A 19,431-nucleotide genomic window follows, 5' to 3' on the forward strand; every position below is an offset into this window, starting at 1 on the left:
GTCCAATTTTGCTCTTAGTTCTTCTGCAGCCATGATGAGGGCTGTCTCCTTTCCATGCCCCTCCTGGACCCCATATTGTGAGGGATCTAAGAGGTCCCCGAAAGTGATGAATGCAATGAGCTGAGCATTTAGTATTTTCTCCAGCACCTTAGCCGGAAAAGGTAGTCTGGAGATGGGTCGATAGCTGCTTGGATCATCAGGATCGCGATTCAGTTTTTTTTAAGAGTGGTGGGATTGATGCAGTTTTCCAAGCATTAGAAAAAATGCTTGATCGAATTATCTAATTAAATACTACACCTAGATGGTCGCAAAACATTTTGGGAAACAGGTGCAGTACTTTAGGAGGACAGGGGTCCACAGGGGCCCCAGATTTAGATGATTTTACCACCCGAGTGATCTAATGTAAGGGGAGGAAAGGAGGGAAGCAGATAGGAAGGAGTGGGATGTGTGACTGCTGTAGTGTTCTTAGGAATTATGTCAACACAATCCCTAAAGGATTTGTGCACAGTTTCTACTTTATCTCTAAACGACTGTGCCAGTATGTTGCAAAATTCAACACGGTTTTCCATCCTGGGTGGTTCTGGTAGTTTGACTAATCTTTTAACCGTTGAAAAGAGCTCCTTGCTAGAGTTTCTTGCCAGTAAAATATTTGAAGAAAAGTAATTACTTTTTTCTTCCAATATCAGTTTCTTATAGTCTGCCAGTGCTCGTGCAATTTTGTTTTTTCTATGGGGTCGTGGTTTGCTCTTCGACTTTCAACCCTTCTACAGATTTGTTTTTGTTCTCTAAGTTTGTCAGAAAACCATTGTTCTGATGGATTATTCCGCCTGGAGAGGAAGGACTTCACTGGAGCTAAGGGATCAACTGAGGTTTTAATCCAAGTGGAAAGCCTGCGGACAACAGTGTTGGCGTTGGTGGTAAGGTCTGGCTTTGTACGGAGTAGGGATGATTGTAGAGTAGCGGGGTTGATATTTCCCCAGTCCTGAGTTTTGACTGAAACCAGTGGATTATAAGGTCTTGGGATATGCTGATCCGTACTTAATTTAAGCATTATAGCTTTGTGATCTGACCATTGGACGGGTAGCACTTCGTGGATCTTAAAGGATGGATTATAGGTAGTTATCAGGTGTGAGAAAGTGGCTCTGTATATACTGTTCCCTAATAGGTACAGGGTGTACAGAGTCCACAGTCCCCCAGAGGCTGATAGAGGTCAAAGTTAGGTATGACCTTACTCTCAAAAGTGGTAGCTTGGTCGAGCAGTAAGGCAGTACCAGAGGACAGTGTAAAGCATTTATTGTACACACTCAGTCAGCAAATGGTTTCACACACTCAATAACTGAACTCTAGGCCAATGATTTGTATATATAAAATATATGCTTGTTTTATTTTTAGAACCACAAGGGGGTAAAAATATACTTTCTCAGAATGAGAGGTTGAATATAAATACTTTTGTTTCAAGCAATAAATTTGTGTAAACAGTCACAGTTGGTTGCAATAAACAATCCTATTTCCTAAACATAACAATGCATTGAGCTCAATGGTAAATTCAGGTTATTTGTAATAAATTACTTTTCAGATTACTTTTGGAATTCCAGGTCTGGATCCTAGAACCAGCCTGGGGTCAGTATTCAGAATCAAGTGAAGAAAGTCGACTTAATAACTGTAATGATTTTTAGATAATATTTAGCTATTTCAAAAGTTAGCACTTAGAAAATATTTCACAGAAAACATTCAATGGATCTCTATGGCAAGAAATTCAAATTGCAGGTAGAGTACTTTATCGTTACTTTAGTAATCCAGGACTGGGTGCCTAGACCCAGGACTGGGGTCCTTATCAAAAGCAGGTAAGTAATTTCGTTTGCAGAAATGGTACGATTTTAAAAGAATATTTCAAATTTGCAAAAGTAGACACTTAGAAGAAATTTCACAGAAAAGCAGGCAATGGTTTCCTATGGGAGAAAAATGAGTTAGAAGTAAGTATAGTTGTGAACACTTTTCAGAGTCAGGGCTGGGCACCAAGATCCAGCACTGGGAGCTCACCTAGGAGCAGGTGAGTAAATTCGTTTTTGTCACTTGGCTGATTTTTGGTGAATTTTTGCAGTTTTGAAAAGTTCACACTTAGAAGATTTTTGAAGAAAAAGCCAGTCAATGTTACCCTATGAGGAAAATGAAGTTAGCGGTTTAAGGGTAAGTACTCGACTGGTAGTGTTGAAATTCCGGGCATGGACTCAGGGGTCCCCCAGTGTCAGGTAGGTACAGTTGGTTCACCCTCAGCGGTTTCAGGACGGCCGGGTGCAGAGAGAGTTGGGCCCAATGTTATCCTATGAGGGATAGGGGGGCCTTGGTTGGTGGCTGCTGTCTGGCAAGCCACGCGGCTGTGGGAGCTGGGCTCCTGGTCACTTACTCAGGGCAAGTGGGGAAGTAGGTTAGAGTAGAGAGGGCACTGCCAGGGCCACTCGGGCGGCTGGGTGCAGGGTGCTTTTGAGCCTTAGGGCGCTCAATGGAAATCAATGGGAATGTTCCGGTTTGGAAAGAGGCTGCAGGCTCGGGGACGAGGAGGTTTCAGGTGCCACCACCACTTCGAGAGGTAAGTTGGGTAGTTGTAGGTTAGGTGGGTACCCCAGGATTGGGCACAGGGGGTCGCAGGGCGCCGGGTGCAGGGGTGCCTTTTGACGTCGGGAATCTTACCCTCTGGTTGATCGCGGCTGGGGTGGCACTTGGTTCTGAGGCTGCAGGCTTCTTCCGGGATGTCGAGGGGGGTCCTTGGGTGCCGGACTCTGGGTCACAGTCGCCGTGGGGTCGTCCTCTGGGTCTTTGTCCACTCCGGCACTGGCCAGGCTTGGCTGGTGCAGAGTGTGTTGGGTCCGCGGTCCCGGGCTGGTGCCAGGGATAGCAAGTAGGTTTCTTGAGTAGAGCCTCTACTCGTGGGAGTCCCAGGGGCTTAGAGCTAAAAGGTAGCCAGGTCCTCCGGGGTTGGTGAGGTTGCTGGCCACGTGGGAGGCCGCGCTGGTGCAGGTTCGAGAGTCGACAGGCCGGTAGGGCTGGGGCCAAAGCAGTTGGTGTCTTCTTCTCTTTTTAGCAGCTGCAGGGCAGGTCTTTGTTCTTCTTGCTCTTCTTGTCGTTTTTCTATCTGGAATCTGAGGAAGGAAGGTTCAGGGGGCCCCTAAATACTAGATTTAGGGGCGTTACAGGTAGGTGAAGGCCAGGGACCAATGGGTCCTTGTCCTGGGGTGGGTACACCCCCTATCCTGCCTCTCTCCTGTGGGAGGGGGGCAGTAGCCTAATCCTGATAGGGTAGGGCCTCCCATCTTCAAGATGGCGAGAGCCCGGAGATGTGCTTCACCTCGCCTCCCCCACCTGAGGGGTGGGGTGGGCAGGCTGGCACATCCCCTGTCCTTGTATGGGGTTTCCGGCCAAGCTTCCCGCCAGAGTGGGGGGTTGCAGTGGCCTGGGGAAACTCCAACTGGCGGCATGCCTTTGAAGCTTCCCTTTGCTCATCCTGGGGGAGGAGATTTCTCCCCTCACCCAGGATGTGCATTGTTGCAGGCCCGGGAGAGCAGGGGCTCTCCCACCCAGGGGTCCAGCAACGTGTCTGCTGTGTGGCAGCCTGGGCAGCCTCAGAGCAGACGTGGATTGCAAGTTAGCTGTAAGGGGGCATCTTCTAAGATGCCCTCTGGGGTGCTTAGTACATTAAATCCTACACTGGCATCAGTGTGGGTTCAATGTGCTGAGAAGTTTGATACCAAACTTCCCAGGCTTCAGTGTTGCCAATATGGTGCTGTGGAGCTCGTGTTTGACAAGCTCTCAGCACCATGTATTCTTAAATGACAGCACTGCACTTACAGTGCCCAGGAATGGACCCGGGTACTGTAGGGGCACAGGGCTCCTGCTCCTGTGCCCACACCATAGGCGTAATGCACCCAGCTAGAGGGGTGGCTGACATATGCCTTGGCAGTGTAGGTGATGGGCATGGTACACAGTGATGTGTGCCATGTCGACTCTTTGTTTTGTCCTGCACCCAGACACTCAGCCTGCAAGGGCAGTGTGTGTGTGTAAGGGTACAGGGCCTCTGAGGGTGGCACAATGAGTGCTGCAGCCCTTAGAGGCCTTCCCTGGTCACAAGGCCCTGGGTACCTAGGGTACCATTTACTAGGGGCTGACATGTGGCTAGGGTTTGCCAATTTGGAGTTTGTGTGGTTTAAGGAAGGAACATAGGCCCTGGGCACCTGATTGGCAGGAACCCAGGGTACACTCAATCGAAGTACATTCAGCAATTTAGCAAAAAGTGGGGGCATACCATGCAAGAAAGATGGCACTTTCTCACACAACCCCCCCCCAAACGAAAGGTGATGAGACTAACCTTGTCCTATGGAGTCTTCATTGTCTAAGTGGAAGAACCTGGAAAGTCCATCTGCATTGGCATGGGCAGTCCCTGGTCTGTGTTCCACTTCAAAGTCCATTCCCTGTAGGGAGATGGACCACCTCAGTAGTTTTGGATTTTCCCCTTTCATCTGCATTAGCCATCTGAGAGGTCTGTGGTCAGTTTGAACTAGGAAGTGAGTGCCAAACAAGTATGGCCTCAGCTTCTTCAGGGACCAAACCACAGCAAAGGCCTCCCTCTCAATGGCACTCCAACGCTGCTCTCTAGGGAGTAGTCTTCTGCTTATAAAAGCAACAGGTTGGTCTTGGCCTTCATCATTGGTCTGGGATAGGACCGCTCCTATCCCTAGCTCAGAGGCATCAGTCTGCACTATGAACTGCTTGGCATAATCTGGAGCTTTTAGAATTGGTGCTGAGCACATTGCTTCTTTTAGGGTGTCAAAAGCCTTTTGACAACTAACTGTCCAGTTAACTTTCTTGGGCATTTTCTTGGAGGTGAGTTCTGTGAGGGGGGTCACAATGGACCCATACCCCTTCACAAACCTCCTGTAGTACCCAGTCAAGCCAAGGAATGCCCTGACTTGGGTCTGGGTTGTTGGAGCTATCCAGTCCATGATGGCCTGGATTTTGGGTTGTAAGGGCTGTACCTGGCCTCCACCTACAAGGTGGCCCAAGTACACCACAGTGCCCTGCCCTATCTGGCATTTGGATGCTTTGATAGTGAGACCTGCACTCTGCAGAGCCTCTAAAACCTTCCCAAGGTGGATCAGGTGGTCCTGCCAGGTGGAGCTAAAGACAGCAATATCATCAAGATAAGCTGCACTAAAGGACTCCAACCCAGCCAGGACATGGTTCACCAACCTCTGGAAGGTGGCAGGGGCATTCTTTAACCCAAAGGGCATCACAGTAAACTGATAATGCCCATCAGGGGTGGAGAATGCTGTCTTTTCTTTTGCTCCTGGGGCCATGCCAATCTGCCAGTACCCTGCAGTTAAGTCAAAGGTACTGAGAAATTTGGCAGCCCCCAATTTGTCTATCAGTTCATCTGCTCTTGGGATAGGGTGAGCATCTGTCTTGGTGACAGAGTTGAGCCCTCTATAGTCCACACAGAACCTCATCTCTCTCTTTTCACCCTGTTGATGAGGTTTGGGGACCAGAACTACTGGGCTAGCCCAGGGGCTCTCTGAAGGCTCAATGACCCCTAACTCCAGCATCTTGCTGACCTCAGCTTTGATGCTTTCCTTGACTTGATCTGACTGTCGATAGATTTTGTTCTTGACAGGTGCACTGTCACCAGTGTCCACATCATGGGTACACCAGCTTGTCAGACCAGGGGTCAGGGAAAAGAGGCTAGCATATTGTTGCAAGACTTGCTTGCAGTCAGTCTGTTGTTGGGCAGAGAGGGTGTCTGAGAAAATCACACCATCTACTGACCCATCTTTTGGGCTGTAGGATAGGAGGTCAGGGAGTGGCTCACTCTCTGCTTCCTGTTCTTCATCAGTCACCATCAGCATGGTGATGTCAGCCCTATCATTGTAGAGTTTAAGGCGGTTCACATGGATGACCCTTTTGGGTGTCCTGCTAGTGCCCAGGTCAACTAGATAGGTGACCTCACTCTTTCTCTCTAGGATAGGGTAAGGGCCACTCCATTTGTCTTGGAGAGCCCTTGGTGCCACTGGCTCCAAAACCCACACCTGTTGCCCTGGTTGAAATTCAACCAGTGCAGCTTTTTGGTCATACCAGTGCTTCTGGAGCTCCTGGCTGGCCTCAAGGTTCTTGGATGCTTTTTCCATATACTCAGCCATTCTGGACCTTAGGCCAAGCACATAGTCCACTATGTCCTGTTTGGGTTCTTGAAGAGGCCTCTCCCAGCCCTCCTTTACAAGACACAGTGGTCCCCTTACAGGATGACCAAACAGAAGTTCAAAGGGTGAGAAACCTACTCCCTTCTGTGGCACTTCCCTGTAGGCGAAAAGCAAGCATGGTAATAGGACATCCCACCTCCTTTTGAGTTTCTCAGGGAGTCCCATGATCATACCTTTCAATGTCTTGTTGAACCTCTCAACAAGGCCATTGGTTTGTGGGTGGTAGGGTGTAGTAAACTTGTACTGCACTCCACACTCTTTCCACATGTGTGTTAGGTAAGCAGACATGAAGTTGGAACCTCTGTCTGAAACCACCTCCTTAGGAAAACCCACCCTGGTGAAGACACCCAGGAGGGCCTTGGCTACTGCAGGAGCTGTAGTAGTCCTAAGTGGAATTGCTTCAGGGTACCTAGTAGCATGATCCACTACTACTAGAATGAATTTGTTCCCTGAGGCTGTGGGAGGTTCGAGTGGACCCACAATGTCCACACCTACCCTTTCAAAGGGGACCCCCACCACTGGTAGTGGAATGAGGGGGGCCTTTGGGTGGCCACCTGTCTTGCCACTGGCCTGACAGGTAACACAGGAGCTGACAAACTCCTTCACCTTTTGGTGCATCTGGGGCCAGTAAAAGTGACTCACTAACCTTTCCCAAGTTTTGGATTGCCCCAGATGTCCAGCTAGGGGGATGTCATGAGCCAAAGTTAGGAGGAACTCCCTGTACTTCTGTGGCACTACCACCCTCCTGGTGGCTCCAGGAGTGGGGTCTCTTGCCTCAGCATACAGTAATCCCTCTTCCCAATAAGCTCTATGGGTACCACTGACATCTCCCCTGGCTTCTGAAGCAGCTTGTTGTCTCAGGCTTTCAAGAGTGGGACAGTCTTGCTGACCCTGGCACAGCTCTTCCCTAGAGGGTCCCCCTGGGCCCAAGAGTTCAACCTGGTAAGGGTCAAGCTCCATGGACTCAGTTCCCTCAGAGGTATCTACATCCTCTCCAGGGGGAGAGGGGTTCTGAGTGTTTGGCTGTACAGAAGCTGGTCCCCCAGTCTTCTTGCCCTTCCTCTTGGTTGGTTGGGCCATTATTCCAGGCTCCAAACCTACTTTTTCACCCTTCCTCTTGCTCTGTGCTCTGGTTTGCACACACACCAATTCAGGGATGCCCAGCATGGCTGCATGGGCCTTTAACTCAACCTCAGCCCAGGCTGAGGTTTCCAGATCATTTCCAAGCAGACATGCAGCTGGCAACTTTGGAGAGACCACTACCTGTTTCAGGCCAGTAACCCCCCCCCAGCCTAATGTTACCATGGCCATGGGATGACTAGTGGTGACACTGTCAGCGTTGGTGACTGGGTAAGACTTCCCAATCAAGTATTGCTCAGGGGAAACCAGTGTGTCTTTCACCATAGTGACACTGGCACCTGTATCCCTCAGAGCTTCTACCCTAGTTCCATTCACCCAGGGGTACTGTAAGTATTTCTTCAAGTTGGGGGGCCACACAGCCACAGTGGCAAACTCCACTTCTCCCAAGGAGACTAAACTTGCTTCAGTGTGTTCCCAGATTTGCTCAGGGTACACCTCTGATCCCATTTGTATACTTGCTGTCCCAGGAGTGGCTGTACTGGGTGCCTTAGGGGCTTTGTTTTGGGGGCAAGATACAGTTAGGTGTCCCTGCTTCTTACAGGTATTACAAAAGGCCTTTAAGGGATCAAAGTTCTTCCCCCTATATGGTTGGGGCACATAGGGAGTAGTTTGGGTCCCACCCACCTGAACAGGTTTTTGGGGCCCTTTGGAAGACTCAGACTTTTTATCTTGGGGATTCTCACCACCTTTCCCCTGGGGAGGTTTTGTGACCACCTTCTTTTGGTCACCCCCAGTGGTTGTCTTGGTCACCCTAGTCTTGACCCAGTGGTCCGCCTTCTTTCCCAATTCTTGGGGAGAAATTAGACCTAGGTCTACCAAATGCTGATGCAACTTTTCATTTGTGCAGTTACTCAAAATATGTTCCTTCATGAATAAATTGTACAATCCAGTAAAATCCTGCACACCATGTCCAGCTAACCAACCATCCAGTGTCTTCACTGAGAAATCTACAAAATCAATCCAGGACTGGGTCTGGGTTTTGTGAGCCCCCCTGAATCTAATTCTATACTCCTCAGTGGTGAATCCAAATCCCTCAATCAGAGCTTTCTTCATGAGGTCATAGGATCCTGCTTCTGGCCCAGAGAGAGTCAGAAGCCTGTCCCTGCAGTTACCAGAGAACAGTTCCCACAGGAGTGCCCCCCAGAGAGGTTTCTTTACTTTCCTGATATCACAAGCCCTCTCAAAGGCTGTGAACCATTTGGTGATATCATCACCTTCCTCAAATTTAGGGACAATCCCTTTGGGGATTTTAAGGTCAGAAGTTTCCTCCCTATCCTTGTTTTTATTATTGCTGCCACCATTGATGGGTGCTAAACCCATCTCTCTCCTTTCCTTTTCTAGAGCCAGGAGCCTGGACTCTAGATCTATTCTTTTGGCCAGCCTCACAAGGCTGTCCTCTTCACTGGGGGGTCCCCCAGTGTTGTCTCTGGGACCAGAGCCACCTGTGTGGTCTCTAGGTGCCCAGATGCTATGTCTTGAGTTGGAGGGTATGGGTGCCATCTCCTCCCTAGGGAATAGTATGGGGAGGTTGCTGTCCTCCTCCCCTGTTTCCCTTTCCTCATCTGACTGGCCATCACCATGTTCAGATGGGTGGTCTTTAGCATACTCAGCCAGGAGCTCCTGGAGCCCTTGTTTGGATGGATGCTGACCCATTTGTAAATTTTTGAGTTTACATAAGGACCTCAATTCCTTGAAAGACAAGTGTAAGTAAGGTGTGAGGTCGAGCTCCTCCACCAGGTCCATGTTATTATTATCACTAATAGCTGGGTTTGTTTGAGACATTCTAACCTGACAGTTCTAACCCTCTACCCTGACTATAGTGACTTTTATTTTTCTAAAATTCTAATGGGACTTAAGCAAGGCCCTAGCAAGACTTTTAGTAATTTTGGAAAAACCAATCAGAATTCTAAAGGCAATTTTTAAGAGTTCTGTCGTGTGATCAGATGGTAACCAAGTAGTCCAACAAATGCAAGTTTGTATCCCACCGCTGATCCACCAATGTGAGAAAGTGGCTCTGTATATACTGTTCCCTAATAGGTACAGGGTGTACAGAGTCCACAGTCCCCCAGAGGCTGATAGAGGTCAAAGTTAGGTATGACCTTACTCTCAAAAGTGGTAGCTTGGTCGAGCAGTAAGGCAGTACCAGAGGACAGTGTAAAGCATTTATTGTACACACTCAGTCAGCAAATGGTTTCACACACTCAATAACTGAACTCTAGGCCAATGATTTGTATATATAAAATATATGCTTGTTTTATTTTTAGAACCACAAGGGGGTAAAAATATACTTTCTCAGAATGAGAGGTTGAATATAAATACTTTTGTTTCAAGCAATAAATTTGTGTAAACAGTCACAGTTGGTTGCAATAAACAATCCTATTTCCTAAACATAACAATGCATTGAGCTCAATGGTAAATTCAGGTTATTTGTAATAAATTACTTTTCAGATTACTTTTGGAATTCCAGGTCTGGATCCTAGAACCAGCCTGGGGTCAGTATTCAGAATCAAGTGAAGAAAGTCGACTTAATAACTGTAATGATTTTTAGATAATATTTAGCTATTTCAAAAGTTAGCACTTAGAAAATATTTCACAGAAAACATTCAATGGATCTCTATGGCAAGAAATTCAAATTGCAGGTAGAGTACTTTATCGTTACTTTAGTAATCCAGGACTGGGTGCCTAGACCCAGGACTGGGGTCCTTATCAAAAGCAGGTAAGTAATTTCGTTTGCAGAAATGGTACGATTTTAAAAGAATATTTCAAATTTGCAAAAGTAGACACTTAGAAGAAATTTCACAGAAAAGCAGGCAATGGTTTCCTATGGGAGAAAAATGAGTTAGAAGTAAGTATAGTTGTGAACACTTTTCAGAGTCAGGGCTGGGCACCAAGATCCAGCACTGGGAGCTCACCTAGGAGCAGGTGAGTAAATTCGTTTTTGTCACTTGGCTGATTTTTGGTGAATTTTTGCAGTTTTGAAAAGTTCACACTTAGAAGATTTTTGAAGAAAAAGCCAGTCAATGTTACCCTATGAGGAAAATGAAGTTAGCGGTTTAAGGGTAAGTACTCGACTGGTAGTGTTGAAATTCCGGGCATGGACTCAGGGGTCCCCCAGTGTCAGGTAGGTACAGTTGGTTCACCCTCAGCGGTTTCAGGACGGCCGGGTGCAGAGAGAGTTGGGCCCAATGTTATCCTATGAGGGATAGGGGGGCCTTGGTTGGTGGCTGCTGTCTGGCAAGCCACGCGGCTGTGGGAGCTGGGCTCCTGGTCACTTACTCAGGGCAAGTGGGGAAGTAGGTTAGAGTAGAGAGGGCACTGCCAGGGCCACTCGGGCGGCTGGGTGCAGGGTGCTTTTGAGCCTTAGGGCGCTCAATGGAAATCAATGGGAATGTTCCGGTTTGGAAAGAGGCTGCAGGCTCGGGGACGAGGAGGTTTCAGGTGCCACCACCACTTCGAGAGGTAAGTTGGGTAGTTGTAGGTTAGGTGGGTACCCCAGGATTGGGCACAGGGGGTCGCAGGGCGCCGGGTGCAGGGGTGCCTTTTGACGTCGGGAATCTTACCCTCTGGTTGATCGCGGCTGGGGTGGCACTTGGTTCTGAGGCTGCAGGCTTCTTCCGGGATGTCGAGGGGGGTCCTTGGGTGCCGGACTCTGGGTCACAGTCGCCGTGGGGTCGTCCTCTGGGTCTTTGTCCACTCCGGCACTGGCCAGGCTTGGCTGGTGCAGAGTGTGTTGGGTCCGCGGTCCCGGGCTGGTGCCAGGGATAGCAAGTAGGTTTCTTGAGTAGAGCCTCTACTCGTGGGAGTCCCAGGGGCTTAGAGCTAAAAGGTAGCCAGGTCCTCCGGGGTTGGTGAGGTTGCTGGCCACGTGGGAGGCCGCGCTGGTGCAGGTTCGAGAGTCGACAGGCCGGTAGGGCTGGGGCCAAAGCAGTTGGTGTCTTCTTCTCTTTTTAGCAGCTGCAGGGCAGGTCTTTGTTCTTCTTGCTCTTCTTGTCGTTTTTCTATCTGGAATCTGAGGAAGGAAGGTTCAGGGGGCCCCTAAATACTAGATTTAGGGGCGTTACAGGTAGGTGAAGGCCAGGGACCAATGGGTCCTTGTCCTGGGGTGGGTACACCCCCTATCCTGCCTCTCTCCTGTGGGAGGGGGGCAGTAGCCTAATCCTGATAGGGTAGGGCCTCCCATCTTCAAGATGGCGAGAGCCCGGAGATGTGCTTCACCTCGCCTCCCCCACCTGAGGGGTGGGGTGGGCAGGCTGGCACATCCCCTGTCCTTGTATGGGGTTTCCGGCCAAGCTTCCCGCCAGAGTGGGGGGTTGCAGTGGCCTGGGGAAACTCCAACTGGCGGCATGCCTTTGAAGCTTCCCTTTGCTCATCCTGGGGGAGGAGATTTCTCCCCTCACCCAGGATGTGCATTGTTGCAGGCCCGGGAGAGCAGGGGCTCTCCCACCCAGGGGTCCAGCAACGTGTCTGCTGTGTGGCAGCCTGGGCAGCCTCAGAGCAGACGTGGATTGCAAGTTAGCTGTAAGGGGGCATCTTCTAAGATGCCCTCTGGGGTGCTTAGTACATTAAATCCTACACTGGCATCAGTGTGGGTTCAATGTGCTGAGAAGTTTGATACCAAACTTCCCAGGCTTCAGTGTTGCCAATATGGTGCTGTGGAGCTCGTGTTTGACAAGCTCTCAGCACCATGTATTCTTAAATGACAGCACTGCACTTACAGTGCCCAGGAATGGACCCGGGTACTGTAGGGGCACAGGGCTCCTGCTCCTGTGCCCACACCATAGGCGTAATGCACCCAGCTAGAGGGGTGGCTGACATATGCCTTGGCAGTGTAGGTGATGGGCATGGTACACAGTGATGTGTGCCATGTCGACTCTTTGTTTTGTCCTGCACCCAGACACTCAGCCTGCAAGGGCAGTGTGTGTGTGTAAGGGTACAGGGCCTCTGAGGGTGGCACAATGAGTGCTGCAGCCCTTAGAGGCCTTCCCTGGTCACAAGGCCCTGGGTACCTAGGGTACCATTTACTAGGGGCTGACATGTGGCTAGGGTTTGCCAATTTGGAGTTTGTGTGGTTTAAGGAAGGAACATAGGCCCTGGGCACCTGATTGGCAGGAACCCAGGGTACACTCAATCGAAGTACATTCAGCAATTTAGCAAAAAGTGGGGGCATACCATGCAAGAAAGATGGCACTTTCTCACATCAGGTAGTTATCTTGGACCCATATATCACTCTAAAAGTTGTGCGTCGAGTCGCTGAGGAGTGAAGTTACTGGTATTTTAGTCTGGACATGTGGTCTATCAAAGGTTGCCATGTACGGGAGAATTTCTTTTCTGAATGAAATAGTAATCGGATCCGTGGCAAGGACCTGCCATAGTTTATGAACCATAGTGCTATGTGGGGGTATTTTTACCTCCAGAAAAGAGCTATAATTTGCTACCAAGCTGCTGTCATATGACGGATGAGCATCCTGTGTGGGTCAGTTATGTTTCTCATGTTTGATAATATTATGCCTGGACTCACTGTGCTTGTATCAGCTGGGATTGGGGTTTGATTGATAGGGCCCAGGATCTCCTCCAAAAAATGTCTGAAATATCGCACAGGACCACTATATATGCAGAAAGGTCCCTTTCTCCAACTCACAATGCCATCATAGGGTTGATGCCATGGGGGAACATTTTGCGATGGTTAAGGCCTATTCTTTCTGGGGAATACTGCGTAGGGTCCTGGGTATGTTGCACCAGAGTTGTTCCAGTCTTTGGTTGATATTTCTTTATGCAAGTTCCTCTCCCATCAAAAATTAAACCTTTCATGCCTGAGCATGTGCTTATTAGGATCTCAAAGGGCGAGAGACCTTGCGGCAGCAGAGGAGTTGGATGGGTGTAGTGCCCAGTGTCGGAACTGGCAATATTTGAGTTGGGATTTCTCCGTGATGTGAATCTCTTGTTTGCACTCATCAAACGGTTTAATAGGTTGTCCTTAAGAGGCCTTTTAGGGTCTTGCATTCACTCTTTATCCAATCTGGAAAATGATTGAAGTCCTAAGCTAGAGAAGTCAGGATTTCTAGCTGCCGGTGTATTTGGGAATGAGAAGGATGTGAGGCTTCTCCTGACCACGATTTGTTCCCATATTTCAAGGACCATTTTTGTAGCCATGGCAGTGTAGACGCTCTTCGCTCGCAAACGACGCTGAAGCCAGGTGAGGTCCCAGTGAGGGTAGCAGGCTACTGTGTGGTCCATGCAGAACCAATGCCTCTCACTCTGTCTCACTACCCATTCCAAAATGTATCAGAGGTAAATTGTCCAGTAGTAATCTAAGAGGTTCGGACGGACCAATCCTCCTTTATCTCTGGGAAGCATAAAAGGCTTGTTCGATATTCAGGGTTGTTTCCTGTTCCATACGAACAAGCTTATGTCAGATTGAAGTTGGGAGATGTCTGCTGCGGAGATGGGTGTTGGTAGGGACTAAAAATTAGAAGTGGAGTCTGGGAAGGACGTTCGTCTTAATGTTGTTAATGCATCCAAGATGTATGCATGTGTGTGTGTGTATATATGTGTGTCTGTGTGTGTGTCTGTGTGTGTGTCTCTGTCTCGGTGTGTGTGTGTCTCGGTGTGTGTGTGTCTCGGTGTGTGTGTGTCTCGGTGTGTGTGTGTCTCTGTGTGTCTCTGTGTGTCTCTGTGTGTGTCTCTGTGTGTCTCTGTGTGTGTCTCTGTGTGTCTCTGTGTGTCTCTGTGTGTGTCTCTGTGTGTCTCGGTGTCACCATCTCCTGAGGTCTTCAGAATATGGCTTTAAAATATCCCACCTAGTTTACCCTCGACCACTCCTCCAGTTGGTTGGTAATGCGAAGATGAGGTAGCGGATCGAGGAGGCAGCCCATTGAAAAGAGGCTTGCATTTGCAGGGAAGGGATGTCCCGCTAGCTTACTGGAAGGTTAAGAATATATGACTTGTCTTTGTTTATTTTAAAGCCGGACATTAGTTCAAACTGGTCAAGTGCAGCAACTAACCCCGGTATGGAGTCCGGGAGGTTAGTTAGTGTAAGGATGCCATCCATAAATAGGTTAATTTTATGCCCACGGGCCCCCAATCTAATTGGAAGTAATCTTCCATTGGGCCTACATACTTAACACCTTACCAACACTTTTGATTCAAGAAAATGATAATACTCATTTATTTCAACTATGTTTTAATGTACTGTTTGTTTTATTGACGAGACTTGTTTTGAGATAGCTGTGTACCTCTTGCTTGCCTCACCCTGTACAGCGCTCTGATGCGTGCTAGTTGCATTTAAATAAAACTATCAATCATACGTGTGTACATATATATTTAAATGTGATGTTGAGATATCAAGTGATCTAATTCTGAAAATGTATTTGTTTTTAAGGTTTTACTCTGCAACCCAGTCTGCACAATTGGTTATGCAGTGGCATCATGGCGATTTTTCAAAGAGCGAATAGAAGAGGAGGAATTCACGCTGATTCACTTCTTCGGAGAGCAATACTTGGATTATAAACGTAAGGTGCCGACAGGACTACCTTTCATTAAAGGATTTAAAGTGGAGCTGTAAATAATGAGGAACATTAACAGGCTCCTCTAGTCGGAAGTCATCCTGAGCGGGCTGGCTCCATGTTTAGTGGCAGTCCAACTAAGATCGTACACACAGTTGTGACACCCAAGGACTTTAGTAGCCAAGTTCCCTTTACAGTGATATCTGTTTTGGAGCGCAGTAGGCTAGGAAATGTCAACCACGTGGTTCCTCAAGGAGACAACATCAGATTGGACACAAAGAACAGTTTTGCTCATAGAAATCACATTATGCAATGAACGCCACAAAGACAGACTTGAAAATAGTGTTCTTGGCAACAAATCATGCTTTGCGAAAGGGTCTTTTAAGTGCAAAGTATAAAAATATAAGAATACAGAAAACCCAACTGTTCGATCCGGCATTATCTTACAATCCTACCACTACAGCTTTACACTGAGAAAACGAAGAAAAGGAATTAAACACAAGCAAAATACATTTGGCTCCAAAATATTGAGTTCCGAATGTGAGAAATTTATTAAGTAGTGACTTATCTCTGTGGTTAAGGGAATTAAAAGGATTGAGCATGCAGCTGGTTACTGAAAAAGCAGAATGGTCTGAAACCATTTCTAAACCGAACCACTGGCATGTCTTGATCATTTAATGGCCGTGCTCGTGCACTTCTGTGGGCATTCACAACAAGTTTAATTCTTGTGTATGGGTCTTTACCCTTGAAGCCCTTGAGGAATTATCCAACCCGAAAGAGTTGGAGTGGTTCTTAAACTAGTGGACGGATATAAGGGAAAATATCACATGTATTTACACTTCAGACCGAAATCCAAATGCATCTTGCACATTTATTCTGTGGTATTCCTGCTAAGTGCAACAAAGGTTGTAGACAAATGTAAATGTTGCTTGAAAGATTTTTTTCGATTTGATTTGAGAAAAGTTTCCTCGATGTTAATTCAACATTTAAAGAAAGATCTGCGGAACATTCCTTATTCCAGCGTGATTGTAATCTTCCTTTGTTACACCGAATAGCAGAACTCCACTTTTCAAGGACACTCTTCCCAGCTTTTGACAGATTTTTTTTGTTAACCACGATCTCGGGATATTGACTGAGTGGCAGTTTTAAAGGAATGAGTTGGTTTCCCTAAGATTGCAAACCGGCCACTGTAAAAATCTGTCCTTGTAATCACTATGACACATTTTTATACATTGCACCAAAGTAATATGCTTTTACTGTGTAAGGCTAGAAGTTTTATTTGGGGATGGTTAATTATTGTGCCCTTGTGCACACTTTTGCATTTCATGGATTGTATGATTCTTTTAACGATTTCAGACAGAATTGCAAAGAGCTTCCACATCTGAGGTGTAGTTTTCTTCTATACATAAAAATGACATGGAGATGTGACCAAAGGTGTCTAAGCACTTTGTCTGATGTGTATAGTCACAACTTGACAGAAAAGTTTGAGCAGTATTTTTTGAATTTTTTTTTTAAACATTGAATGTGTTGTCTTTTTTTCAAAGTTGGTATTATTTTACCCGTAACGACAATGTGTTCAGCATTACCTTGTCAAGGTAATAGACTATCAGTCTACCATTTTAATTTAGGTTTTTTGAAATGTATGGCATTTTCGTCTGTTGAATAATCTTGGTTATATTTTTGTTTCGGAATAAGAGCAGGCTGTTAACCAAAGAATGTGTTTCCTTGTCAGGCCAACTTCATTTCCTCAGCGGCTAATCTGGGGTCGAGTGTTAGTGATGTGACCCCTCCACTAACCCCCCCCCCCCCCCCCTCTGAGCAAAGACACACACCTCCTTGCAAGAGATTGTAAACACCAGTTACTTCTCCCTTTCGCAAAGAAGAAGTCCGGAATAAATAGAGGAAATTATTTGAAATGATTTACACACAGTGGGAATTGATGGCTCTTATTTGGTGTGGCACAGCCTCACCTATCCATTTCAAAACTACTCTTCTGATTGGTTGTGCTCTACAAAAAGTGTTCACTTCATTTTTCTTCAGGTGCTTGGGGACTCGGCAGAGCTAGTAGTATATTTAATGTGATGGAAAAGAGGAGAGATGGGTAATTAACAATTGTAACTGTTTAATAGCTCTACTGTTATCTTCTGAGGCAGATGGAGAGGTAGATCAAGACAAGAGTGCACAACATGCTGACTTGTATTTATATATTTTATAGTGGAAAAGTCGGGAATGCTGTTGACTTTGAATTCTTTATATATATATTCATATTTCACAGCTTTGCATTTCAGCAAGACAGTCCTAACTTTCAGAATTACATTTGCCAAAAGTGGGAAGTCACCTTTTTATTTTGTTGTAGATCGAAACAGTCGACCAGGTAGCTTGTGAATTTGCCACAGGCTCCTGTGTCCTACCGTCCCAATGTGACACTGAAATCCGACCCAAATTATCATTACGTTCTGTCTTTTTTGTATCCTGGTTTTAAAAAACACACCACATGCAGAATTCTGTCCTAGGAACGTCACCTAACATTTTTGGTAGAGAATGTATTTTCTGTTGTGCTCTGCAGCTCTTCTGAGTTAGGTTCACACAATATAAGTCATATACTTATAATGAAATAGCGGTGACTTTGAGGTTCCTCACATGAAAACACAAATGCACATCGCAGGTGCATAACCTAAAAAGCTATCTTATTACCACTGTTATCGCTTCCAAGTCTCATATATGTTTCAGCAGAAGAGTCAACTTCCAATACTCATTGGAACTGGAGCTTGTAACCTGCATGTAACACACTTTCAATGTCATGTGCTCATCTCACTAATGTATTGCAAGCTTGTCTCATAATCCTGTTATCTATTTCACCGACGTCTCCATAGATTCTTAGCAGACAGTCAGAAGAAAACATGTTTGTCCCTTGCACTTGGTCGAAATAGACAAGAAGTGTGTCCAGTTGAGCAATAATGAGGACACGCCTATGTCTTCATTGACAAGGCTGGTCATCAACAGCAATGGTATACAAGGCTAAAAATAGGTCTGCAAAAATTGGGCACTACTCCATTCAGATGAGTTGGGCATCCTAATTAACTGTTTGACATTGTTGCAGGGCTAAAATGCTCCCAGGCCATTTTGCAATGTTCTTCCATTTGAGGAACTCTACATGAGGTATTTTTTTTTTATATATATATCATAAGTCCCCTAAACATGACAAGACATTACTCTACAGTCTGTTACCAAACCTAACAACCTCAGCTAGAGTGATGATAGTTCTGTTCTGGAAACTCTTTGAGTTACCTTTGGAGTCGATTCTGTAAGATGTTTTTTATTTGGATCTCCCAGGCAATTGCATCCAGTTAGCGTTTTCAGATTCTTGGCTGGATCACTGTTGAATTGGACTTACAAAAGTATTCAATGGTTTGCTGAAAGGGGATGCATCCTTGTGAAATGGAAAGCCACACTAGAAAGACCTATCTTAACAAAAACATTTCATGTCCGAGTTAAACTCCAGACCCATCTCCCTATTACTGTGCATTGTTATACTTTAGGAGAAAGTAGTAGTAAGACTGGTTCAGTAATTGCCAAATCTAACCAGTTACTTGATCCTGCCTAGTCAAGCTTTCACCCTGTAAATGTTTCTCAACTCATTGTCAACCTGTTCTAGATTATCTGAGAAGGAGGTTAACTGTAGTGGTATCAGAGTCCTGTTAGATTCATTAACAACCTTTGATACAATTGCTTGTGCCCTTCTCCGTAACCAGCTACACCATGCTTAATTGAGATGAAGGCCTCTAGAATTGTTTAAGACATTTTTTATGGACCATTGTAAGAGAGTAGCTTTACCTCTGAACTGCTCAAATTCTTTTTAAATTGAGGTCTCTCTGATAGAATTTGTTTTGTCCTAATTTTGTGATCTAGTTGTCATCTTTAAGCCTCCCTGTTATACAGGGTAAAGGTAGGCACACCATTTTGCTCTTACCCAGATAACACAAATTTGTATTTGACAAGCAGGCTTTCAGGTGCTGTCAATACGTTTTAGGCTACTTATCAAATTTATATTAGGCTACTGTTCAGTGAGGAATACCAACAGAATGCTTAAAATTAGCTTATTTAAAACAGGTTTTGCTTACAGTCTGTCTATCTCCTTTTTGGGATAACTTAATCCGACTGCTTTCACCAGCACTTGTTACTACCACATTAAGACACTTTTGAATTTTGAATGAACAGCCCATCTACATGCGACAGTGGTGAATGCATTTATCCAGTCTTTGCTTCACCCGGGGAAATAGCATGTACCTGGCAGCCCCAAAAAGCTCAGGTGTTATGTACAATTAGTCACAGCCAGAATCCTAGAAGGACTGCTTAAGTGTGGACGTGTAACAGGCATAGTCAGAGCCTAACACGGACTGCATAATAGGAAACTAATCCTCTTTAAATCTCTTGTCATTGGCTCTCGTCTTTTCTCCAACTCACCTTTTTTCATGATTTACACTTTTAGGATCCCTATAGATCCCTATATTGGAGCCTGCTCGTAGTCCTCTTCCCAATTCAGA

General features: G+C 46.4%; 1 protein-coding gene across 1 annotated transcript in view; it reads left to right on the forward strand.

Annotated features, from left to right (window-relative positions):
- Positions 1-16,313, forward strand: part of ICMT (isoprenylcysteine carboxyl methyltransferase) — a 136,400-nt gene extending 120,087 nt beyond the window's left edge. Inside the window, exon 5 of the mRNA XM_085608886.1 lies at positions 14,764-16,313. Coding sequence (XP_085465012.1) covers positions 14,764-14,946 — 183 coding nt within the window. The 3' untranslated portion in view covers positions 14,947-16,313. The remainder of the gene's footprint in view (positions 1-14,763) is intronic.
- Positions 16,314-19,431: the final 3,118 nt, after the last annotated feature.

The sequence above is a fragment of the Triturus cristatus genome, chromosome 1_2 (genome assembly GCF_964204655.1).
Source record: "Triturus cristatus chromosome 1_2, aTriCri1.1, whole genome shotgun sequence".
NCBI lineage: Eukaryota > Metazoa > Chordata > Amphibia > Caudata > Salamandridae > Triturus > Triturus cristatus.